At 57.4% G+C, this 24,474-nt stretch overlaps 6 protein-coding genes across 6 annotated transcripts; all 6 read left to right on the forward strand.

Moving 5' to 3' along the window:
• Nucleotides 1-217: 217 nt before the first annotated feature.
• On the forward strand, nucleotides 218-9,340 carry LBRM_23_0130 (conserved hypothetical protein; the record flags this gene model as incomplete). Its single annotated transcript, XM_001565036.2, has 1 exon — nucleotides 218-9,340. The coding sequence occupies one exon, from the start codon at nucleotides 218-220 to the stop codon at nucleotides 9,338-9,340; it is 9,123 nt and encodes a 3,040-aa protein (XP_001565086.2).
• Nucleotides 9,341-12,461: 3,121 nt separating this feature from the next.
• CyP3 (putative cyclophilin 3) lies at nucleotides 12,462-13,040 on the forward strand (the record flags this gene model as incomplete). The annotated part of the gene is made up of 1 exon (XM_001565037.1): nucleotides 12,462-13,040. One exon carries the CDS (start codon nucleotides 12,462-12,464, stop codon nucleotides 13,038-13,040), a length of 579 nt encoding a protein of 192 aa, XP_001565087.1.
• Nucleotides 13,041-13,674: 634 nt separating this feature from the next.
• LBRM_23_0150 (putative vacuolar type h+ ATPase subunit) lies at nucleotides 13,675-14,178 on the forward strand (the record flags this gene model as incomplete). Its single annotated transcript, XM_001565038.1, has 1 exon — nucleotides 13,675-14,178. One exon carries the CDS (start codon nucleotides 13,675-13,677, stop codon nucleotides 14,176-14,178), a length of 504 nt encoding a protein of 167 aa, XP_001565088.1.
• A 1,940-nt stretch (nucleotides 14,179-16,118) lies between these two features.
• On the forward strand, nucleotides 16,119-17,351 carry LBRM_23_0160 (conserved hypothetical protein; the record flags this gene model as incomplete). The annotated part of the gene is made up of 1 exon (XM_001565039.1): nucleotides 16,119-17,351. The coding sequence occupies one exon, from the start codon at nucleotides 16,119-16,121 to the stop codon at nucleotides 17,349-17,351; it is 1,233 nt and encodes a 410-aa protein (XP_001565089.1).
• A 3,148-nt stretch (nucleotides 17,352-20,499) lies between these two features.
• On the forward strand, nucleotides 20,500-21,600 carry LBRM_23_0170 (conserved hypothetical protein; the record flags this gene model as incomplete). Its single annotated transcript, XM_001565040.2, has 1 exon — nucleotides 20,500-21,600. One exon carries the CDS (start codon nucleotides 20,500-20,502, stop codon nucleotides 21,598-21,600), a length of 1,101 nt encoding a protein of 366 aa, XP_001565090.1.
• Nucleotides 21,601-22,288: 688 nt separating this feature from the next.
• Nucleotides 22,289-23,869, forward strand: LBRM_23_0180 (conserved hypothetical protein; the record flags this gene model as incomplete). Its single annotated transcript, XM_001565041.1, has 1 exon — nucleotides 22,289-23,869. The coding sequence occupies one exon, from the start codon at nucleotides 22,289-22,291 to the stop codon at nucleotides 23,867-23,869; it is 1,581 nt and encodes a 526-aa protein (XP_001565091.1).
• Nucleotides 23,870-24,474: the final 605 nt, after the last annotated feature.

Genomic DNA, 24,474 nt, shown 5'->3' on the forward strand with positions numbered 1-24,474 from the left:
CGGTGCCCGTCTCATAAAACTATCGAGCGTGTGTGTGTGTGTGCGCGCAACTCCCGGGGCAATATGGTTGTTTTGTGCGATGCAGCTGCAGCTCTACTTTCACCTCGTTTTTCTTTCTCTTCGCGTGCCACTTGTAGCTTTTACTTTCTTCCTTCTGGGAGCAGTCGTATGCGTCTGAAGGGCGTTGAAGGCGCACCCCTCGTACCACAGGAGCAGTATGCAGTCATCAGTAATATTCGAGCTGCAGCGACTTTGGCTGGATGCGCGGTGCACCCCGCCTACTGCGGTGCAGCACAGGGACAAGGTAAGCGCATTTCTCTCTCTCTTTGTATCAACATTCACGTCACGCAAGTCGCAGGCATTTCAGACTCTTTTCGGTGACGGTGCCTCTCTGGTGGGGCTGCTATGCAGAGACTTCGCCTCCCTCGCGCGTCAGTCGACCCACGAGGACGCTACACTGGTTCCTACCTTGTCGACACTCTCAACGGTGCAACTCTTCACTCAGGCATTACGCTTTCTCATCAGCGATGACGATATTTCAAGTAGTGAAGTCGGACAGCTAGCGAGCGCTTACGAGACCATTGGCGACTTTAACGTCGTCGCCTTAGGCCTCGTCCTTCACGAGCGTCTCTTACGCGCAATTCGAACACAGGGGAGGGATGCTGCTGATTGGGGTGCGGTCGCTCAAGCTGACGCCTTCCTCCTTCAGCTTGTCAGCGCCGTCGTGTCGTGCCGGCACAGGGATCTGGTGAGACGGTCGATGCTCGAAGCAATTCTGCCGGAGAACGTTTTCAGCGTTGCCATGACAGCAGTGACATACTTTTCTGCACCAGAGGAGGCTGGCGTCGAGGCCGCGGACGCAAGCTGCAGTATTCTTCATCAACAGCTCCCAAACGTGCAAGACGCGAACACGGTGGTGAAGACGCTGAGAGCGATGGAGGGTGCACTAGTCTCGTCGCAGCGACGCACTTCTGACTCGGCGGCTGCGGTGTGGTCTCTCAACTGCTTCGTCTGCATGCTAGACAGCATCATCTATGCCAAGCAGCTCGTCGGATTTTCGTCTGTGGAAAGCATAAACTTTGACGTCATCACGGCGACTGTGCTAAGCTTTGAGAAGGAGGTTGGGGAGAGCGGCATGCCAGCCCTACGTCGCGTGGTGGGGAGTCTGCGTGTGCTGGCGCTGGCAGATCGACCCGACATGTCGAGTGGACAGTCAGCAAACACGTCTCTTCTGAGCAGTAGCTTCTTCCGGATACTTCCCGCGTCAGTCGGCAGAATGCAGCAGCGCATCGTCGACTCGTGGGGAGCTGCAGAGCGGCGAGAGACGCCGCCAGATGTTCGCTGTGATGGCGCAGTTGAGGCTCTGGCACGTTTGTTTGTGCTCAGCACGCAACGCCAAATGGCAGAGCTGTGTGGGCAGCAGCTTTTTCCGCTTCTCTTCATGAGGGGCGTCTCGGCGTCACTCTTGGGGTTCGTGCTCTTGATCTGCGCCGAGGGGGCACCGTGCTTTGAGGCGTCAAAGCTGTGCTCTCTGATGACGTTTGTCGGAACACTCCCGTGCAGAGGCGCCGTCGGCGACTTTCTGCACGCCATTCTTGAACACCTGCGTTGCGGGCGACTTCCTCTGCCCGAACAGCGGCTGTTAGTGGTGGACTTCTTCACTGATTGGTGCGCTAAGGCGAGCACGAACGCCGCCGTGTCGCTGGCGCTAGGTGTGGTGCAGGCCTGCGTACACTGTCTGGTGGAGCTCGCGACCGACTCACGCGCCGGCGACTTGGAGACGTTTGTCGAGCACTTTTCTGTCTTGGCGAAAGTCTTACTGGGATCGAAGGAGGCAGCGGACTCGCTGATGAGTGATGATTGTTCTGCCGCTCTGCTGCAGGTGATGCTGTCGGCGCTGGAGTCAGAGCAGCAGCACACCGCTGTGCTGCTCCGAGACGTCTTTGTGGGGCTAGCCCTAAAGACGAATCTCTCCTGCGATGCTCTTCTCGAACAAATTGCGTCTGCTACCGACGCAGATGCGTGGACGTCGCTGGCGACGCCGCTCCTTTCTACGTTAGTGTTGCTCCTGCACTCCTGCTGCCGGCACAGCCGAGCGTCTTTGCCGCACAAGTGCATCGATCTGTGCCTCTCTCTCATGCAGTATGTGGAGTGCGGCAGTCAGCACCCGCCGGTCGATCGACATCTGCTCGGCTGCTGTCTCAGCTTGTTGCTGACACTCGTCAGCTATAGTGATGTTTGGGAACTAGTGGAACGAGCGCTTGGCACGCTGCCGGTCAACTGCGACTACGTCCAGTGCATGATTGACCTTTGCACTGGAGTGCTACGCTCCAGCGAGAGTCTGACCGTGGCCGAGCGGTACTTCACGGCGCCTGTTGAGTCAAAGGAGCGCTGGACGGTGCCGTGCTTTGTGCACTTCGGTCCCTTTGCGGTGATGAAGGAACCGTGCATTGAAATGCTTTACCCAGTGAAACTGCTGGTACGCATGGTGGACACAATGCTTACAGACCAGCACGCTGATGCAGTGAGCGCGATGGAGGCAATGGAGCACCTGATGTTGCACTCCGGCGTGACAATACCGAATTCCTACGTGATTGACTTCATTGCGCGCTGGGAGCGCTTCAAGTGGATTCGATGTGTGTCAAACGTGTGCGATCCGCAGCTGCTGCCGCTGTTCTTTGCACGCACCACAACTGTAGCCACCGTCCAGGCGAATCAGCGCGTGTGGCTGGAGGCGCTTGCCGAAAATCTCGCCTCTGGGGAAGAGTCACGTCGCTACAACGACTACATTCATTTTGGTGAGAAAGGCGGGGCCAAAGGGCTTCTGACATGCTCTGGTGTTACATGGCCGCCGCTGGACGCGTACACTGCTGCGATGTGGGTCTACATGGAGCCTATATCCTCCAGCCGATACAAGGAGCGCGTGGCGCTGTGGGAGCTAGAGTGGGATGCGATGGGGCGACACGTGTGCCTGTCTCTCGTGGCGCATATCGAGCGCCAGTGCTGCTTGTACAGATGCGATCTTGGTGGCGATGTGACGGTTGTCGAGCTACCCGCGCTGCCGGAGCACCGGTGGGTTCATGTTGCTACACTGCATGCCCGCGGCAAAATGTTTGCGTCGCAGATAAAAATGTACTTTGACGGGGTCGAGGTGGCGCGAAAAGGGTGCCCGTACCCCGTCGGAGGACTACAGACGGCCGCCGCCGTGGCCACATCTCTCCCATCTCTGACGAACCGCGAGGTCGGGCTCACTATCGGCTCCCCGCTGGACGCCCGAAGAACCGACGCAATCCTGCGCCTCATCAGTTTTCAGCTCTATGGCTGCGGTGCCTCGGTGCGGCAGATCAGCTCCCTCTACGCGATGGGTCCCTATCCGTCTAGCCAAGTGTGGGACAGTGCTGGACAGCATGTGTACGACCTGCATGCTCCGTGCCTGTGCGATGAGGTCGTGCGGTCTGTGGAGGCATCCCTGCAGAGCGCTTCGCTAGAGTCGGTGTTGCGGGAACAGTCCGTGGTGCTAGCCTGCCCTCCCACAGTGTGCCTTGTGCACGTGCACGCCTTGGCCATGAAGCAGGTCAATACCGTGATTGGATACTTGAATAACAAGCAGTGGGCACTACGAAACCTCGCTGCGTCGACCAAGTCTATGTTGTGTCTGCACGGACACTACCATCCCCCCCGAGACACCCGCACAACCACCGTTGATGCTCTCCTGTGCAACGGCGCCTTTTGCGAGTGGATGCGGTGGATGCAGTGCATTGCAGCCGGTGTGTTCGATGCAGAGCGCGCGAGGGACTCGACAACCGCGATGGGCAATTCTTCTGTCTCCCCGGAAGGAGCAGGGGAAAGCCTCGCAGTGGTGCAGCAGACGGCGTACACAATGCTGCGCGTGCTGAATCTCATCAAAACGAAGACAGACCTGCTTCCGCTGAGCTGGCACCGGTTCATGGTACAGTTTGCCGAGCACGTCACCCGCTACCCGCAGATATACCTGCACCATGCCACCACTGCCACACAGCTCTTGCAGCTGTGCTTGCAAACGGTAAACTACCGCGCCAAGGACCTCTGCGCTATGGATGAGCAGCTGTTGTCTAACTTGTTGCCACTGGAGCACATCTTCTTCAACTGGCGCCTGCTCTCAAATCTTCCAGATGACTCCTGGGTGAAAGTCATGGCGGTGCTGCGACAGTTGGTATCGCCGTCAAACGCGTTGGCTAAGCTCAACACAGCACGCCTGCTCACGGCTGACTTCGTGAATGGCTTTGTGTTCGGTCTGCTGCGCGAGTATGTGGCATTTCCGCGGCTCTTAACGGCGATCGAGCTGGTGAAGTGCATGTTGCTCACCGGTCAGGCGACGGAGGAGCTGATGGAGCGAGTTCTGATGGCGATAGTGCTCACCGTGCCAGGGCCGAACCAAGGCGGTGCGAACAACACAGTAGAAAGCCACCTGGGCAGCAAATTGGCAACCACGTCCTTTGTGTACCTTGTGCTGGCTCGAAACATGTTTCTTCGTTGCCTCAACGAGGTGCTGGAGATGACTTTGAATGATGGCAATGGCGCTTTTCTCGCTACCTTCGTCTCGGTTGTGCCAGACTGGTGGTTCACGGCGATGCTATCGGGCAACTCCCACCCCGTCTCCGCGACGTTGACGCTTCGGCTCTTTGTGCTTTGTTTTCTGAACTCGAGACCCTTCCGTGACGCGTGCTCGGCTACAAAGTCGGAGTGCATCTCGAGGGCGCTGGAGCCGCACTGCCACCAACGTGAGCTGATGGACGTCCTCGTCCACGGGTACATGGGACACTTGTGGGCGCTGAGCTCGTCCCATGTGGGCTACAGCACAGAAGGGTGGAGCGGCAAGAGAGAAATGGAGGGGTTGCTGGTGCTTATCCTGCATCTTCTCAAGGCCCAGTGCCAGCTGCTGCTGCGGGGCACCCCTGTGACGTCGGAGGAAGTGACAGTTCGCGGATATTTTAGCGCTTCCGCCGCCCAGGCCACTAGTTCTATGGAAGGCAATGTTTCGCCATCTGCTGGCCGTTGGAGACGTGTTCGACTCGTACTCGCAGCGCTGCGTCGCATGAGAAAAGCCGCCAGCGACAAAAAGAAGGTGAAGGCTGAGCGGTCTGTGTCATGTTCGCTGCCGGTGACGCAGTGCACTGCCCCTGTTAGCATACTCAAGGACTTGGTGTGCGAGGTGCTCGACTGGCTCACCCAGTCCTACCAACTCTCGAGAGCGCTCAGCAAGTCCCTTTATCAGAGCAACAACACGGTCAACTTGTGTGATTTTCTCATATGGCCGGTGTTTGTGGCACTGTGCTCGAAGGAGCCAATTTCTGTGCAGCCGAGTGCAGGCGTCGGGTCGCCGAGCAGAACTCCTGCGGAGGAGGACGACGGCGCGGCGACGCCCAGCAGTGGGGCTTCCACTGGCGTGGACGAGGAGCAGGAACCGTGGGAGGTGCTGTCAGACACCACGACGTACGAGGCGCGCAGCTTCGGTTTGGACTCGATGGGACCGGCAGAGGGGATGGAGAACGTGTACGACGCGTGCAAGATGTTCTTTCTCACGCATGCCAGATCGCGAGCGTCGAATACAAGCTTCCTTGCCATATCCGGAGGCCGCACAACGATGAGCAAGTACGTGCTCGCTCTTCACCGCGCGCTGTCGGCGGAGATCAAGGGCGCCAGCAACCACGCTGAGGACGCTCGCAAGGCGTTTCTCTGCTTTGTATGGCTCAAGGCATCGGAGCATGCTGTCGACCGCACATCCAACGGCAACGCTGCGGCGGTGAAGCGCAACGCGATCGAGCTGGGGAAGTACATGCTGGACCGTCTCGTCAGCGGCGGCGCCGTTCCGCCGGCGGCAATTGCGTCCTTCTACCGATTTTTGCTTACTCAGCTGGAGCGCGACGCCGTGGTGGTGGAGAGTGCGCGCACGGCGCTATTTGAGTGGTTTATGTACGTGACGAGTTCCTCTTTTTACAAACTAGACGCTTCAAAGGTGGGTGTGGTGGTGGACATGGTCTACAGCTGTGCTGACATGCTCTTCTCCTACCCAATTCCGGCGATGGAGCTACTGAAGGTTGTCGTTGGCCGGCTTCTTCAAGTAACGGTGTGCCTGTGGAACAGCGTCGCCGACGACGACCACCCCTCCATTCGGAAAATGGCGGTGTTGTGGAAGGCGGTCCTCTGCTCGAACGAGAAGAACGCCTTTGTGACCACCCTCTTCATGTGTGGTTCGCCAGTGGTGGACACCTTTCACGGGGGCTTCGATCTGCTACTGCCGCCCATCGCATCTCCTGAGGCGTTCACGATTTGGATGCGGCAGCACCGTGCCCACGTTGCGCAGCTCCTTCGGTCTTACATGGGACTCTCGTACTCTTTTGTCATGGCAAACGGTGGCGAGCACCTGCGGCTAATCACCCGCTACACCACCGCCTCCCAGGCCGAGTGGGACCGCCGCCGGCGTCACGTGGCAGCCATGGAGGCTGCGCAGTGGCAGCTGTGGAAGGACACCTTTCTGACGACTACCTTTGTTGACTCAGCGCTGCTCGCGTGTACCACGAGGCGATACCCATACGGCTACGTGCTCAACGGCAGTGAAGCTGCTGTGGATGCCGAGGATGGTGTGTGCTGCGAGTGGTCAATGGATGACAGCGGAGCCGTCGGTCGCACTCGCCGCTACGTGACAGAGAACGTGGATGAGGCCTCCAGTGACCCGCTCAGCTTTTACATCCGATACGCGCCTCCTGTGTGTTTGCCTCTGCGGCGACAGGAAGTGCAAAGTCAAGCGATGCTGCTGCGCCCCAATGCTCGCGCAGTGGTGGCGAAGGTTGCCGGTCATGAAGCTAGCGGGTCGGTGGTATTTGTGAGCAACGCCTATCTTGTGCTGGGCACGGAAAGTTACATCAGCACGTGCATTCTCACGCAGCAAGCGTTGCTCATTGTTACCTGCAGTGTGGTCACGGCGGCTGGCGATTTTTTCGTAGAGCAGGTGCGTGTCCATACCGCTTCGCAGCACCCCCACGCCAAGTCGTCTCTTCTGAAGCAAGCCTTCCGACTCTTCATGCCGGGACAAGGCAAGACTAGCGGCGGCACATCATCGCAGGCCGCCTTCCGCTACTCGCAGTACTACCGCCAGTTGCAAACCGAGTCTGCTAAGGGAAGCAACGCACTAGTGTGGCGCTTTCCACTCGGCAGTATCACGTCTGTACACCAGCGTCTCTTTCAGCACCTTTCGGCCGGGTTGGAGGTGGTGCTGGAGTGTGGCAAGTGTGTCTTTCTCGTGCTATTGGACGATGAGCTGTCCTTCTCAAAGGCGTCTCGTGACAAGCTCTTCGCGCACTTCGACAGTGGCTCCAACCCTCTCATGTCCCGCATCGCTGCACACCCCATGAGCGAGAAGCTGGCGCGGCTAGGCATCTGGACACGGCGGTGGGTGCGACGGGAGTGCAGCAATTACATGTACCTGCGCGTTCTAAACGACGCCGCGTCGCGCACCACGGCCAGCCTCGGCCAGTATCCGGTAATGCCATGGGTTCTGAGTCGCTACACGGAAAGTACGCTCGACCTCGGCGATGCCGGCGCCTACCGTGATCTCACGAAGCCGGTAGGGGCGCTGAATGAGGTGAAGGCAAAGCAGCTGCAGGCACGCTACGCAGAGTGGATCGCGTGCGACCCGGTGGCGGACCCGCCGTACCACTACGGCACGCATTACAGCACCGCCGCGATTGTGCTTTACTACCTCATCCGCTTACAACCGTTTACGTCTCGGGCTATTCGCTTCCAGGGTGGCAGGCTGGACATCGCCGACCGACTTTTTCATAGTGTTGCAGAGGCTTGGGCAAACGGCAGTGGGCCCAGCAGGGGGGACGTCAAGGAGCTCATTCCCGAGTTTTTTCGCGTTTCCCAGTTCCTGGAAAACCGCAATGAGGTTTGCCTCGGCACCCGCAGCGATGGCGCTGTGCTGGACGATGTTGTGCTGCCGCCGTGGGCCGGGGGGAGTGCCGTGAGGTTTGTGTACATGAATGCGCTGTCTCTGGAGAGCGACGCCGTGAGTCAACAACTGCACAGATGGATCGACCTTATCTTTGGCTACAAGCAGGTCGGGCAGGGAGCCGTGGAGGCGATCAACGTGTTCAGTCCTCTCTCGTACAAGGAAGGAGTCGATCGTTCTATAAACCACGCTGCCACAGAGGAGGAGCGCAAGTCTATTGTCGCCTCTGCTGACAACTTCGGCCAGACCCCGCTACAGCTGTTTAGTAGAGACGCACACCCGGCTCGTAAAGGTGTGCAGCAGGCACGTACTACACAGGCATACATGATAGAGACCGTCACGGACATCACGACGCGGCCGTGCCTGAGTGCGCAGATCGTTGGAAAGGCACAAGGCGGTATCTCAACCATTTCCATTGCCGATGGCACGCTTTTCATATGCGACAGGTTGAGTGCCGTGGGGTTAGCAAAGCCGCTGCACCTCTTCTTCTACGATTGCGACTTAGACAGCATTGCGTGCACCACAGCACGAGGGGACCGCGTGTTGGCGACCATACAGCCAGTGCGGTCGTCGGGCAGCGGCGACGTGCGTTGCCTGTGCACCTCTGTACGTGGCAGTGTCGTGTGCGTGGGCACGGACTCTGGTAAGGTGATCGTGTACAGCCGCGAGAGCTGTCGACATCGATTCTTCATTGTTGCTGTGCTGGACTCCGCCGTTGCGGCGGTTCTACGGGAAGCAGGCCCGGTGTCAAGCCTGCACCTCTTCGACGAAGGTAACTTGATGGTAGCGTACGAGCGGGCGTCGGCGGTGTCTGGCTGGCACCTCTCAATCTTATCCACCGCCTTCACCTTCGCCGCCACCTTTTCTACCCAGGCTGACTGCACTCCTGTGAAGGCTATCTCCCTGGATAACCACACGGGGCTGTACTACGCCGCAAAGGCAAACTCCCTCGTCATCTTCTCTGCCTCTGGTGTGATGCTTACACAGCTGAGCATGGACGCTCTTCTCATGCCCACTGCCCCAGAGTACGCTACGCGGATTGCCGGCTCGAGCATCACCGCTTTGCTGTTTGCCAGCTGCTCCTCCTTCGCATTCACAAATCTAATCCTCATGGGTCACCTCAACGGCACAGTTTCTCTGTGGTGCGTGGTAGCTTCTCAGACCATGACAGATGAGACCTCATCTCTCCAGGCGCCGCTATGGTCTTTCAAGCTTCTGCACGATGTCGTCTTTGACGCCCCCGTCACGTGCCTCGCGGCCTCTACCGAGGAACTCAGCTTTGTAGTGGGGCTTGCTAACCACACCGCACACTACATGTACTTTCCCACATCGCAGCTCGACAGCTCATAGCGCTGACTACCTCAGTGACGCATTCAGCGTTCTTACGGACAGACACGCACGCAAGTTCAACGAAAACACGCTTCTCCAGAATAAGTCCGCCAGTCCTGGCGTGCAGGCGTTTTCCTTTGCTTGCGCCCTCATCTTCCATCGTCAGTCTCTACTTTTCTCTGGGCCCCATATAGTTCTACACCCGATCCTTCTTTTCCAATCATCCCGCTTCGCGGAAGACCCGCTTTCCCGCCGTCACATCTCTACTCGATTCAAAACAAAACGAAAAGAGAGCACACGAGCGCGTGGCCTAGATTACCGCTCCAGGTATTGTGCGGCATTCATAGATTGCTGATGGCAGCTGCAGGTCTTCGACAGGAGCTGCACACGACTGTTTGCTAGCCTGCTAACGTCTACCACCGCCACATACCTATAACACGACATTTACCGCCTGACAGTCGAGAGTCTCACGTCTCCACTGTTCACGGAGATCTCGATTCAGTACTGACAACAACTTCTCAAGTTACTTTCGCCTAGCACCTTTCTTCTTCTTCACATTTACCTCACCGTTAACCCTCCCGTTTCCTCCTGCCTTCCATTCTTACCTCCTCTGACTCTCTATCACCGGCATCTCTCTCCCCCCTCCTTCCTCTACAAATTCTCAACGTGGCGCTATTATAACTTCACCTAGCGATGCACCTCATTAAGCGCAAGTTCAACGCATTCGAGAGATTCTTGCCCTCACAGACACGATCTCCATGTATAATTGAGCACTACACATCGGGAAAGACAAACATGTTTCATCGTCGCCTTCGGCAGCCCCTTGCTGCTGCGCGATGAGGCTCGAATGCGCTGGTCAAGACTGGTTTGCCCGAGCGTGGGAAACGCCCCAAAGAGGTGCCGCTGGTGCGTGTGCGTGTGCGGCTGTGATTCTAACGGCATATCTTTGCTACAGGTGATGCGCGCTGCTGCGAGCAACATGACCTCACTGTTTCCCATCTCCAACCAAGATCAATGAGCTGCGGCTGCTGTGCGCGGACGTGCCTGTGCCTGTGTGTGTGTGTGTGTGTGTGTGTGTGTGTGCGTGACACATGATTACGATCACGGACATCCGAGTCAAAGTCAAAGTCATTGTCTGAACCCAAGGACTGTCGATTGTGTCCCCCGTGTCTGAGCTGTCGCTGCCCGCGCCCCGCTGCTTGTGTGCGAGCGCGTCGTGCGCTCCGCCTCCCTCCTCGTCTGCACCCGGCGCCTCGGGACTGCCCTGCTGCTGCGCGTAAATGATGATGCGTGTATTCTGCAATGCGGACCCCACTGACGAGGATCAATACTACTACAATGACTATTGGCATCTGACCATGTGCGCCGTGGCGTGCCGCGTGTGTGCGTGCGTGATGTGCGTGCTTGAGCACCCCTGCGCTACGGCCGGCGGGGTTGCTGGTAAAGAGGGGTCGAAGGATCGTTCGCGGTGAACCGGTGCTGCACACGCGGGACAGCCCTGCGAAAGATGGTGCCGCCCGCGGTGCGCCCCTTGCTGCTGCGCGATGAGGCTCGAATGCGCTGGTCAAGACTGGTTTGCCCGAGCGTGGGAAACGCCCCAAAGAGGTGCCGCTGGTGCGTGTGCGTGTGCGGCTGTGATTCTAACGACATATCTTTGCTACAGGTGATGCGCGCTGCTGCGAGCAACATGACCTCACTGTTTCCCATCTCCAACCAAGATCAATGAGCTGCGGCTGCTGTGCGCGGACGTGCCTGTGCCTGTGCCTCTGTCTGTGCCTGTGCCTGTGTGTGTGTGTGTGTGTGTGTGTGTGTGCGTGACACATGATTACGATCACGGACATCCGAGTCAAAGTCATTGTCTGAACCCAAGGACTGTCGATTGTGTCCCCCGTGTCTGAGCTGTCGCTGCCCGCGCCCCGCTGCTTGTGTGCGAGCGCGTCGTGCGCTCCGCCTCCCTCCTCGTCTGCACCCGGCGCCTCGGGACTGCCCTGCTGCTGCGCGTAAATGATGATGCGTGTATTCTGCAATGCGGACCCCACTGACGAGGATCAATACTACTACAATGACTATTGGCATCTGACCATGTGCGCCGTGGCGTGCCGCGTGTGTGCGTGCGTGATGTGCGTGCTTGAGCACCCCTGCGCTACGGCCGGCGGGGTTGCTGGTAAAGAGGGGTCGAAGGATCGTTCGCGGTGAACCGGTGCTGCACACGCGGGACAGCCCTGCGAAAGATGGTGCCGCCCGCGGTGCGCCCCTTGCTGCTGCGCGATGAGGCTCGAATGCGCTGGTCAAGACTGGTTTGCCCGAGCGTGGGAAACGCCCCAAAGAGGTGCCGCTGGTGCGTGTGCGTGTGCGGCTGTGATTCTAACGACATATCTTTGCTACAGGTGATGCGCGCTGCTGTTTGTTTTTGGGGGTGGATACGGTCGTGGTGTGGTGATGTTTGGAGAAGTGTTTTACGGAGACGGCGATATCGTTATGAATGTTTGCAGAGGAATTGTTTGTGTTATTGAATGCCTTGTCAGCGGTATTTTTCTGAATGAGGCTCACTGTGCCTGTTGATGCTACATATTTAGTGAGTGTGTGTCTTGGGGCTGGCGGGATGTAATTTGGGTCTGCCGCTCCAGGAGAAGGCCAGCTGTATGCGAAGACGAATGACGGGAGGCGGATCTTCAAGGGAGAAAAGCGTCATGTTAGCCAAAGTGCAGCGCAGTTCTTCCGTTTTCGTTGGGTGTGTCACGTAGTCGCTGCCTGAATTTGCTCAAGAGGTTGGGCCGTTAAGGTGCATTTGCACGTTAGGCTTTATTATGGCATTCCTCTCCCCCTAAAGCTCTCTCAGGAACCCTCTCTCTCTCTTTCTGAACTCGTCCTTCGTTTGGTGTAAGCGGGTACGTTTCGCTCTTTTCTTCTCGTTGCGGGTGTGGTGTCTGACGGTCAGTTGGCGCTGCATGTTGTTGCACAAGCACCAGGTGCCTAAGCCGACGTGCGGAGGTTTCAGCGCCTGTGGTGCGTGCGCTCTCTTTTATTTCACATTTGTAGGGTTTAGCAGGAATTATCACTTCGAGTGGACTTGTAGAGGCCGCAGCGCTGACTGAAGGCACTTCTTCTCGTAGAACAATAGGGGGTTGGCAGGGTGCTTATAATGGAGAAAGCAGCACGTGTTGTGCAGCTGCAAAGCACTGCCGGGGCTCTCAGTTTCGAGCTCTATAGCAACTTCTGCGCCGACTCGTTCTGGCAGCTGGCGAGCAGTGGGCAGCTGCGCCGGCTAGTGTTCCGCCAGCTGTTGTGTGGGTTTGCGCTTCTTGGTGAGGTAGAAGCGGTACAGGGCCACTCGACGACTGCAAGCGAAGTGGATGCTGCTGCGGAAAGCCCCGATGGACTCTCGCTGCTGCATGTTGGTGCAGGTTTGCTGACCTGCAGCCCGACTGTCGGCGCAGTGACAGCCAGTCGCTTTCTAATTACTCTCTCTCCACAGCCGCAGCTGGACAAAACCCACGTTATCTTCGGCCGTGTCTACTCGGGCATTCAAACGCTGGAGCGGATGTCCCACATGCAGGTGGACGCCGACTTCGTCTTGTACTCGCCTGTCACTGTCATCAAGTGGAGCTCTGCAGCGCTTTTGAGGGGCAGCGCACCGCGAAGCTCCGCGTGCAAAGGGGAGTCGGAGCCATACACTGTCACGCTGCAGTCTCGTTCGAGCATTTTGGCAACGCTGGAGTAGCCCCCTCACCCACTCTCTAACCAGCAGGTCGCAGCTGCTTCATTGCTGTTGTGCAAGTCTTCTCTTTCGTTTTTTACTCACTATGTTCTTTCCCTCTCTGCAGACGCTTGTCCACCGATGCGTCAACGGCGATGCTGAAGCGTCCAACGTTTTCCGAAGGGAAAGAAGTAAAGGGAACACAGACAAAACTAAGTAACGCTTCACGTGAGTGAGCAGGACATAGAACCAAGCGCTAGCGAGTTGCGAGTCATCCTAGTAGGTGTGTAGATTTGCTTTGTATTACTCGCGTGAAAAGACTGGGCTATCGCGGGTACCGGACGCTAAAGGAGCATGAGGACGTGTCGTGGGCAATGTCAACAGTGCCCCTCTCACACGTATGAAATCGCCTTACTCCTCGGGTCCCCTCTCTACCCCTCCCCTACAGCATCTGCACTCTTACTCTCGCCAGCACCCGCGTCCACAGCGACCGCCTATCCTCTGCGCAGTGCATGCTTTGCGTTTTCTCTCTCCCACCTTGTCTGTCAACTCCTCTCCCCCTCATTCCCTTCGTGTTGTTCGGCCTGCTCAATTCGAAGAATTCTTCTCATCGGAGTTATACTTTACACCCTCCCAGCGCGCACTTCTTCGGTCTATCATGTCCACCACCAAGTTGTGCGACCCCGAGGCGTTCTTCTTCGGTATGATGGGGGCCGCTTTCTCTCTTTCCCTGGCGAACGTTGGTGCTGCATTTGGCACTGCTAAGGCCGGCGTTGCGGTGGCGCAGCTGGGCATTGTACAGCCCACGCGCGTGATGCGTGGTATCGTGCCGGTCGTCATGGCCGGTATTCTTGGCATCTACGGCCTCATCGTCTCCGTGATCATCTGCAACAACATGAAGCTTAGTGGATACCCGCTCTTCTCGGGGTACATGCACCTCGGAGCTGGGCTGGCGGCCGGATTTGCATCTCTGGCAGCGGGGTATGCGATTGGGATTGTCGGCGACATCTGCTGCTACGCCTATGCCAAGACCGAGAGAATATTTGTACCGATGATTCTGATGCTCATTTTTGCCGAGGCGCTGGGTCTATTCGGCCTCATCACTGCACTGCTCATGAGCAACAAGGCAGTCTCTGCCATCGGCTCGTGCGCTACCAGCTAAGGCTGCGGACTCGCCTCGTTTCCATTTCCTTTGTGGTGCCTCTTCTCTCTGCCCCTCTCTCGGGCTCTTTTCCGTGCCTGTATGGGCGGACGGATGGCGGGGACGGGGGGCGAGGCGATATGAGTGACCGGTCGAGACTGAGAGGACGATGTTTTGTGCACGTGTCTCTTTACGTAGTAGTAGTGGTGTACGGCGTTTCCGTCTCTTTCCGTGGGACGTGAATACTCGGCTGCTTATCAAGCCTGATAGGGTGTTCCTGCACTGGCGCGAAGGAGCGGCGCATGTACCTCGCGTCTGTGCAGACGTGTGTGTTCTGTCTGTTATCGAGATGCAGAGCTGAGTGGCCCCTCCGCCCTTCTCTCCCCCGAGCGGAGAGAAGAATCGAGAATGAGAAGGTGGCACGCTCTCACTCCCCAGAACACATACCCCCCCCACACACACACACACGCAGCCCCACTTTCTCTCTCTTATATACAAGAGAAGAGGATGCAATGAAGCAAGCCGCATGGGTAACTGCTTTGGATGGTGCATCCATTGCTCTCTCCCTCTGTCTTTATCCTTACCAGCTCCCGCGCACTTCTGCTGTTCTCCTTCTCGGTCTATTCTCGGTCTGTCTGAGGGGATGGGCCATGCTCGACACTTGACCGACCGATTCGGATGCTGCAGGAGCCTCTCGTTATGCGCTACAGATGTTCTTTTCTTAGTCGTGCGCAACGCGCGTGTTGTGTGCGTGTGTGTGTCGGGTGCCCAAAAGGGGGGAATAAAGAGAAAGAGGGACGTCGTAATGGTATCGCTGCAGAGGTGGCGGATGTTGGCGTGCTTCCGTGTGTCTACGGATATGTGGTTGTGCACACCGGTGTGCCAGTGCAGCGTGCTGTGCAGCTTGCGTCATGCAAGTCGAAGTTGCGTCTTCTTTTCTTCTGTGTCGCTCTTTTCGTGGTGAAGGCACGCAAGGACGACGTGCAAGTCGGGAGAGCACACGACACGGTCAGTGGTGCACATCCATGGGAATGGCAATACCACCTTGCGGAGCAACGGAAAAGGAAGACGTTGTACCGCTGAGTAGAGCCGGCCCTTATTGTTCGTACTGGGAGTTGGTGAGAGGGGGTAGAGCAATGGTGCACTGCCTCATGCGCGTGTGCTGCGTCTCCTTTTCTATTTTCTTCTTGTCTTTGCGCCAGCGGTGGGCCGTCGCGTGTGCGCTTGCGTGACCCATCGAGAGACAGATGGCGGATCCTTCAGGGATGCAGCGTTATTCTCAGAGAGGCTTTACAGGGTAGCAAGGAGGAACGCGCTGGAGGCTACATGTGCAAGCTTCTGCGTGTACACAGCAACTATGAAAGGGGGGAACATTTTTTCGTTGCTCTTCTCTCTCTTCCACTCACTTCTCTTCCTCCCCTCTCCTTTCTTGACTGGCGTGCCTCTTCCACCACCCCTTTCGGTATATATGCAGGCATACCAATCCGTCACCAAAAGCGCGCTCTCTACTCAGAAAAGATCGTCCACAGCAAGGGACAACCGCTCCTCACTACGCCACACCTCTCGTTCTTTCGCTGGCTCGAACTAATCGTTAAAGGCGACTAGCGTTACCGTCCACTCGACCATCTCTTGTCCCCCCTTTTCGTCATTCATATACACACGAGTACCTCCTCACTCTCTATTGCGCAGAATCTCCACCGACTTGATCGCTCTCCGCTTTTCGTCTCTCTCTCTCGTATGCTGCTGGCGCTTATTGTCTCTCCCGCTCTCTATGCGTGCTCGCTGAGCGGCACGTTGACGCTCGTCTCTGTCTTCTCTGCGCGTGCGTGCGTGGGGTATATCTCATAATTGTGACTGTTTTTCTCGCTGGAGCAGCCGCTTTTTAAATTTCCCTCGGCCCTCTCCCCGCCCTGCGAGACAGACGCAGTACAAACTGGAAGGGAGGAGAACATCTTTCAGCCATGCAGGCCGTTCAGCAGCGCTTCCATATGCGGCGCCGCAACCCGCATGCCCCTGAGAACGCCTCTCAGCGCCAACCTCCGCGGCGCAAGCACTTTTACTCGTGGGTCGCCACAGATAAGACACAGCTGGAGACTGCTGAGAAAGTGATGCTGCAAGGGCTGCTGTACTATCAGGCAAAGATAGCCGGCCTCAATACCATTTCCACCGACGACATCCGCAAGTTGGACGACAACGCGGCGCTGGCGGCAAACCTCAGCGGCGTTACCAACACGAACAGTATTTGCAGCTGTACTGGCGAGCAGCAGGCCACCACTTCTCTCTCGCCACTTCCTGCCTGGAAGGCGGCGGCAAAGGAAGAAAAGGAGGTCATCGTTCTTATTCACGGTTTCGCCGGTGGGGTGGCGGGGTGGGCGCAAAACTGGCGCTTCCTGGCGGAGCGCTACCGTGTGTACGCCTTCGATTTACCTGGATTTGCTCGAAGTGAGCGGCGCGCTTCAGCTGCTAAGTCACTGCCGGAGGCGATGGACTACTTCTGCGACTACATTCACCGCTGGTTCGCACAGCTCGACTTCAGGCGACCTGTCATGGTGCTCGCCCACTCCTTCGGGTGCTTTGTCGCGTCGCATTACGCCATGCGGCACGGGGCCAACTGCATCAAGCTGCTCATATTTGCAGAGCCGTGGGGGCTGACGCGCGGTGACGCAAACCGCATGAAGATGTACCCGCTGCTAGCGCGTGCGCTACTGGCGCTCTTCTACAACGTCGGTCTTCTGGCGCTGCTGCGTGGGGTAGGGCCGGCGGGACCATGGATGCTGCGCCGCATCCGCCCCGACTTCGAGGGGAAGTGGTGTGCCTTCCTTGACGACCCTAGTACCGTATACGACTACCTCTACCATTGCAATGCGCAGAACTCCCTTGTCGGAGAGAAGCTCTTCAAGGCCTGTTGCCACTATGACGTATGCGCAAAGGAGTCATTGCTCGACGTGCTGCCAGACACTCTTGACAAGCGCATCGCCGTGGGGCTACTGTTTGGTGGCAAGTCGTGGATGAATGCCACAGAGGTGGTCGAGCTGGGGGAACTGCTGCGCGAGAGAGGCGTTCGTGTCCGCGTCTATACGCTAGCCGACGCCGGCCACCAAATCTTCACGGACGACGTGGCGGGCTTCAACAAGAAGGTCAGCGAGATAGTTAGCGAATTGTCCTCGGTTCCATCTCCAACTCTATCCGCCTGACCAAGCAGTGGGAGAAGGACGTGCGTGTGTGCAGCTGTGCTGCTTTTATTTCTTCTCGTTTGACCTTGTAAAGGCATAGGCGTCACTTAATGAGGAGCTGGGGGTTGTGTGGGGGAGCACGCACGCCGACGATTGTGCAGCGTCGGTTGTGAGGTCGGCTCGGTACCCTGTCCTGCTCTCCCTCCCTTCCCACCGGCTGACTTTCATCATTTCGTTTTTCGTGTCTTCATTTGCGTCCCTCTCCCCTTGCGAGTGTTGCTCCCTTCATGCACGACACACACACACACACAAACGCTCAAACGTGAGGAATTTTCTCCTCCCTCCTCCGAACATCTGCGTGAAGCTGACGTACGGAATGCAGCAGCCCCTCCCCCCCCCCCCCCCCACACACCCACACTCATCAACACGCGTATAAGCAAGCACAGAGAGAGGCCCCCACCTGCGCATTCATTCAGGTTGAAACAGAGATGCTCCCGCACTCAAGGATGGATGGGAACAGTGTGCGCACTAACATTTCCCTGCTGGTGCGCCTCCTTTAATTACGCGTTGTATTCGCTTTTAAGCTCTGCGCTGCTCTCCCTCCCTCCCTCCCTCCCTCCTTCTCTCTATTTTCTCTTGTTCGTTTATCGCTTTTTGCTTTTCCTGCCCGGTGTACCTTCCTCCCTTTGCTCTTTCCTAGTCAATCCATCCTGTACCACGACCCCCCCCCTCTCTCTCTCTCTGTTCTCCTTGACCGCCGTCATCTCACCGCGTTATCGCGACGGGACGGCAAACAGCCGGCGCTGCGGAGGGGGAGGGGTGGGCGAGTGGGCCCGGGGAGGCGCGGATTTTCTCGTTCGGTTCGCTTCTCGATGCTCTTCTCTTTTGCTCCCACGTTTTTAGTATTGTCGGGATATGCGATGACGCAGTGACGCTAACGACAACACTGTAGTTGTGCTTCCGTGGAGTGAGTGTTGGAGACGTCACCGCTGGTGTGGTGACATGATTTCATCATGCTGTCAACCACCACCACCTCTACTGCACATGCTCACGCACATGTGATGTGGTGGACCGTTCACGGGGGGGGGGGGGGGCTTCAAGAGTGGGAGCAGAAGGGGAGAGACCAGAGCGCCGGCTCTGTTTCACTTGGAGGCGCTTTGTGTCTTTACCTGTCCACGGTCCCCATGCGGTGAGCACTGCAGCCATGAGGGAGAGAGGCCGAGGACCTGGAGTCGGCGGATGCAAAGGCTTGCCTTGTGATGCAGCTTTTCTCCCTGTCGTGAGTTCATGTGGCTGCTTACTGGTCCTCACGTCAGCCGCTCGATTCAGAGACAGCTGACAGACCATCACCACGTTTCTCTCATTTCGTTCGTGGAGTTGGCGAAGCACCTCTGGTCTCTCATATTTTGTGCATAACGTGCTGCCCATGAGTCACCCGTACACTGCTAATGCACTGGTGAACGCAAGAGAAAAATGCCAACATGCAATTCATGTGTGGCCCCTGCGTACCTTATCTCTCCTCGCTCCTTTACAATCTGCTGCTGTCCATTTCTCTCTACCGAGGTGTGCATAGTTGCTCCCTTCCTTGTTTTGGTGCCCTCCGCTCCCCCCCCCAAAATCAAGCACCACCACCACCAACGCTCCTAGTTACCAGCGCTCTCACCACTATCTCCGCCGCCTCTTGCGTTAACAGCAACATTTGTTTTCCACAAGTTTGAGCGAGCACGTCCGCAGTGGCGAAGTACCCCACACGTTCATCGCATTCTCTTGTCTTTTAAGTGGTGGCGGTGTGCCGCACTTCGTCGGGGAAATTTCGTTTATGTTGTCATTTCTGCGTAAGGCTCTTTGTGCTCTCTTTTTCCTTCGTCTGTCTCTTTCTCTTTCTCCGTTGACGTGCGCCTATGTATTCCACGCCCTCGGCTTCTGCATTGCGTGTACGGTAAACTCCGTGTCTCGTTGCTCATCTTCATCTCTCTTTCCCCCACTTTACTCGGTGTTTTTGCTGTTTATCGGCGTTGGTGGGAGTGCGTGTCGAGTGCCCACGGCCTCTTCGGACTCTTGTCGCTGTTCTTTTTCTCCTCTCCCAGTGCAACCTCGACCTTCTGTTTTGGCACGACGAGTGACGCGTGCGTGTTTGAAAGAGGGGCCACGGGAGCAAGTGGAGTGTGCGCCATCGTCGCTGTTTACTACTGAATCCCTCCGCTGGTGTACACGCTGCTGAACTTCTGCGCGGGTGCGAATGCGCGTGGGCGCTTTCCTTCTCCCATCCTTCCCAAGCATTCAACGCCCGCACCCACAAATATCGCGTTCTCATCCCCCTCCTCTATTTACTTCCTCCGTGGTATTTCTTTCATCCCACCTTTGCGCGTCTGCACGCCCTCTGCTCTCGCTATGGCAGCTGTAGCGGAGAGGGACACAGGGTGGGGGAAGCGAAGGAGGGGACTAGAGAGAGGCCAGTGACTCCCGCTTACTCAGTAGTGCATACTTGGTGCCATACCTACACACCCACGAGTGCATAGGCATCGCCACGGGTTGGGGGGCCTCCCTTGTGCGCCTATTCGCACGTTGTGTCCACTGTGAAGGAGCCGCTGCTGTTCCACAGCTTTTTGGGCAGTCTCTGAAACGCCGAAAAGGCAAAAAAGATGTACGCAGAAGACCCCACCCTTTACTCTCTGTGGGGTTGTCGCGCCGCATCTCTCGCCATCCGCCACTTCGGCGTCGCTACCAGTCGGGCTCTCATCTACGTCACTCCAACTTCCCTGAAAGTGAAGGCAGCAGGGGTAAAAAGCAGCACAGGGTCGGAGGGGTTCGTGACTCTGTACGTGTGTGCCATCGCCGCGCTACGACATTCGCCTGCTCTACCTCTTACTCTGCTCAAAGTGCCCGGTCTTCTGTCTCTCTTTAGCATCGACACACGTACGCATCGACTCACACCATCGCCATTCCGTGTGCCTGTTGTGTCTCCTCTGCCGCATCGCCTTTGTCACCCACAAGCGGAAGAAGAAAACACCAGGGTAAGGAATCGTGTCCGAGGGTACCAACACACACACACACACGCACACGTACGCAGAAGTGCACAAACCTCAATTGGCCACGCGAAGCGTATTCTGCACGCACCATTTGCTCTGTGCGCAGTGCAGTCAATCGTACAACCTCCTCGCGAGCTATCATGTGGGTTGAGGCGTACCGTGCAGCCTGCGCGGAAGTGCACACGGATATGCGAGAGGACATCAGCAGCAGCGGCGCAACCGGAGAATTGATAGTGCGCGGCAACACTTTTCAGAACTTCAAGAACCGTGTGTGTGACACCGATGTGCATGCAATAGTAGCGGCGCTCTCTATGTACCCTGGCATGTCGGCGCTGTATCTCCCTTACAATAACATCTCCGACGAGGGTGGGCTGCTACTCGGCAAAGCGCTTGGGCATCAGCTAAGCAGCATCATCACACTGGACGTGCAGTATAACTCGCTGGGGACGGAGGCGGGTGTGGCGATTGCGCAAGGACTGCAGCGCAACGACTCGCTCTGCCATGTGACGCTCGCCGGCAACCCACTTGGCGGTCACTGTGGTGCGGCGCTCGGCGAGGCGCTACGGCAGAACATGAACCTCGCGGTGCTGGATCTCTTCAACACCGACTTGGACATGACGGCGCTCGTGCATATTAGCCGTGCCTTAGAGGTGAACAAGGGACTTTCCTCGCTCAACATCGGGCGACCACTTCTGCACGGCGTTGTCGAGGTGGCGAGCGTCGTGAATCATCTCTCCATTGCTCTTCAGCGCAACTCCACATTAGAAGAACTGCACATGGCGTACTTCGGCCTTGTCGACGACTGCCTGCAAACCTTGGTGCTGGCTCTCTGCGGGTCGGCAGTCACGGCCCTCTGCATCAAGGGCAACAAGCTGTCGCAGGACGCCGGTCAGCTGCTGGCGCGTCTTCTAGACCGTCGGCATGACTTTCGAAGTCTCGATGTCAGTTGCAACCGCCTGCGCGATGCCGGGGCAGAGGCTCTAGCGAAAGGTGTGGCGCACCACCCTCAACTGGAGTCTCTCGAATTTGAGAGCTGCACGATCAGCGAGCATGGTCTTGTGGTGCTCATCGAAAGCCTCAGGAGCTGCGCGACTCTGCGTCGGCTAACGCTCTGGGGAAACGCTGTGACACCAGCGGTGGCTTCTGCGCTGACTGCGGTGTTTTGCGACCTGCGCGAGCTGGACCACATTGACGTCGGCATTGCGGAAGAGGACGGGCAGCTGGTGGCTTACCGTGCCTGATGCGGTGATGTGGTTGCACAGCGAGCGATGTACATTATTGCGACAAGGAGGAGGCACTCAACTGCTTTAACTACTCCACACGAGAGAATGAGAGGGATGACGAGGAGGTGAAAAGGCTAGGAAAATGTGGGTGTTGTGGACTCACCACGGCTCTGTGTCGAGTATCACAACCCACGCAAGAGTCGACAAGCCGCCTCAGGCTCTCTGCAGCCACATCTTCGTGCCTCCTACTCGTCCCTTCCCTCTCTCTCTCTGTCTATACGGTGCACAGTACTCTTCCACTGCGTAACCGACTTTCCCTGCACTCTTGAGGAGCACTAGGGGCGGGGAGGGGAAGAAGGGAGGAGGTGCGTTTTCCTCGTTATGCAACGCTCTTACACCCGTACACGGTTCCTTCGCGTGCGTATGTTTTCCTGCACTACGCCTCTCTCCGCCTCCATACTTCCGTCTCGCTCGTCAGTCTGTAGGGCGCATTTTCCTCCGCTCTTTCCATGGGAGGACTTCATGGGGGACTCGTGCTCATACCCACGCCTGTCCCGTGTGGTCAAACATCAGTGCGTCACTAATCGCCGTCGCTCGTAGCATCCTGCGCTCTGCCCACCCCCACCCCCTTCTCTCTTTAGCCCACCCACGCTTCTCTACAGCGGCTCTCTCTCGTGGACTTCTTTCCACGCGGAGGTTGGGTGCGATGCCGCTGCCTAGTCAGAACCATCTGTATAGCTACTACGTGGCGCGATGTGGTTACCACGGAGTGCGCCGGCCGCATCAGGCAGTACTGTCGCTGTTAGCGGAGGACACCACATCACATGCAGAGAGGCTCGCCGGCGAAGCCGCGGAGCGAGGCGTGGCCGTAGCCGACCTAGTTCAGATCGAGGACAAGGCTGAGGGAACGGCGCGCGCGCGTGATCGGGCAGCCGTCATTCCTCTTGCGAGCCAGCGCATGTTCCGGCTGGTCGAGCCGGGTGGCAAAGCCGCTCTCTCTCTTCTCTATGTCGGTGCACGTGGCTTCCTGCCCATACTGGACCTGATTGCGGAACTCCCACTCGTCGAGACAGTGGATCTGTCGAATGTGGCATCGTGGTACGACAACGACACCTTCGCCGGCTCGACACAAGGCAGCGTTTCAGGAAATCACGTAGTTGCCCACCTGTGCGCTATCCTTCCGCGCCTGCGTGCCCTGCGCTCCCTCGACTTGGGCAGCCAGCAGCTGGGTAGCATTGCCGTCGCCCAGCTGCTGGAAGCCATCAGATCGCTGCCTACCCTGGCATATGTGCACCTTGACACTACCAACGTCGATGCGTACCTCGTCCGTGCCTTTCAGCAGACGCTTGAGGAGCGCCAACTATGCCCACCCCCGCATATACCCACCGCCAAGGAGATGGCAAAGGCTTATGAGATTCCTCCCTACATTAAAGCCCTTCCTCCACTGGATCGCAAAACACTTCGCGAGCAACAGGTGCTGCGCTCTCTCCTTCGCGAGGACGCCAACTTTACGAATGCAGCGACGGAGGAGGAGATGGATGACATTGTCCTCACGGCGCGCGTGATGAGCACAACAGAGGCAGTCTTTCGGTGCGGAGACCAGGGCATCCGCGGGGACGGCGAACATCTGTTCATCCTCAAGAGCGGCATGTTGCGTGTGTATGTTGACCTCGAGGGATTCGTCTTGTCACGCGGCGACTATTTTGGAGACTCGTACCCCTCCGTGCTGCTGCCGTGTGCGCGGTTGGTGGAAGAGGAGCGGGGTGTTATGTATGCCATTCCACTTTGCTCATGCACTGTCCTCTTAGCCCACTGGGCAACTCGCCTGACAACTGCGTGGCCAAGGCTGCACCAGATCCCGCTCACGCAGCCTGTGGGGGCGTGGTCGCTCATGCGAGCATGCACATGCAGCGAGGTTGTCACATGGGAGCCGACAGACACAATTGTCGAGGCGGGAGATGGCGGGGAGGCAATCTACGTAGTCTGCGACGGCTCCTTCTCCGCGCTGGATGTTCGTAAGGGTGACGCGGCGCGTTTCAACGCCTGGAACGCGCGAAGTATGTTTAGTAGCTCCGACGTCTTTGGCATCGAAGCACTCGTCTCCCGCAAGTGTCAAAGCTCCGTCTGCATCAAGGCAGGAAAACAGAAGGATGCACTCTATCGCACCTTGGTTGTGCGGGGCTGCGCTGTGCGGGTGCTTCACCGTCAACTGCACTCCGTCTTCATTTCTCTGGTTCGCGGCTATTCGCTGCATGAGGACCTCTCTGCCGGCGTCACCACAGGATAAAGAGCCGAGCTGACAGCCACGCGACACCTAGGCAACAGTGTCTACTGCTGCGGCCACTGCTCTTTCATCTTTAAAATTGTATTACTCAGATGTACCTTAGCGGCGCTTAATCGTTTATCACCGTTCTTCTTCGTCTTGCATGTGTGTGCGTCCGTGAGGCATTTGCATCCCCCGCTGACCTTGTGACGAGGGGGCCCGCACACCTCACCTGTACTGTGGCCACTCGCAACGAAGTGGTGGTGGTAGTCAATGTGGGACCCCACGTACACAAGCAAGTACAAACCACAAGCCCACACGCTGTCACATAAGGCTGGCACAGGCTCATTTTTAGTAACCGCCATGTGCACAGCCCGTCACGGCCATCGTGCTCGATAGGGTGCGCATTGCTCTGCGAATGTGTCTAGGCGCAGGGTGCGTGCGAGCGCACGGGATGCACGTCTCCATCGTGCGCACTGTCACGACCCCATCGACTGTGCCAGGAACTGGACCTTCTCGTTTACCTTCTCTCTCGCACGAGGTCTCTCCTCCTATTGCAGCTGCTCCCTCTGTGTGTGTGTGTCTCCTTTTCCATCATCTTTTCCTCTGTCCTTCTCTCTCTGCGCGCT

The sequence above is a fragment of the Leishmania braziliensis genome, chromosome 23 (genome assembly GCF_000002845.2).
Source record: "Leishmania braziliensis MHOM/BR/75/M2904 complete genome, chromosome 23".
Lineage (NCBI taxonomy): Eukaryota > Euglenozoa > Kinetoplastea > Trypanosomatida > Trypanosomatidae > Leishmania > Leishmania braziliensis.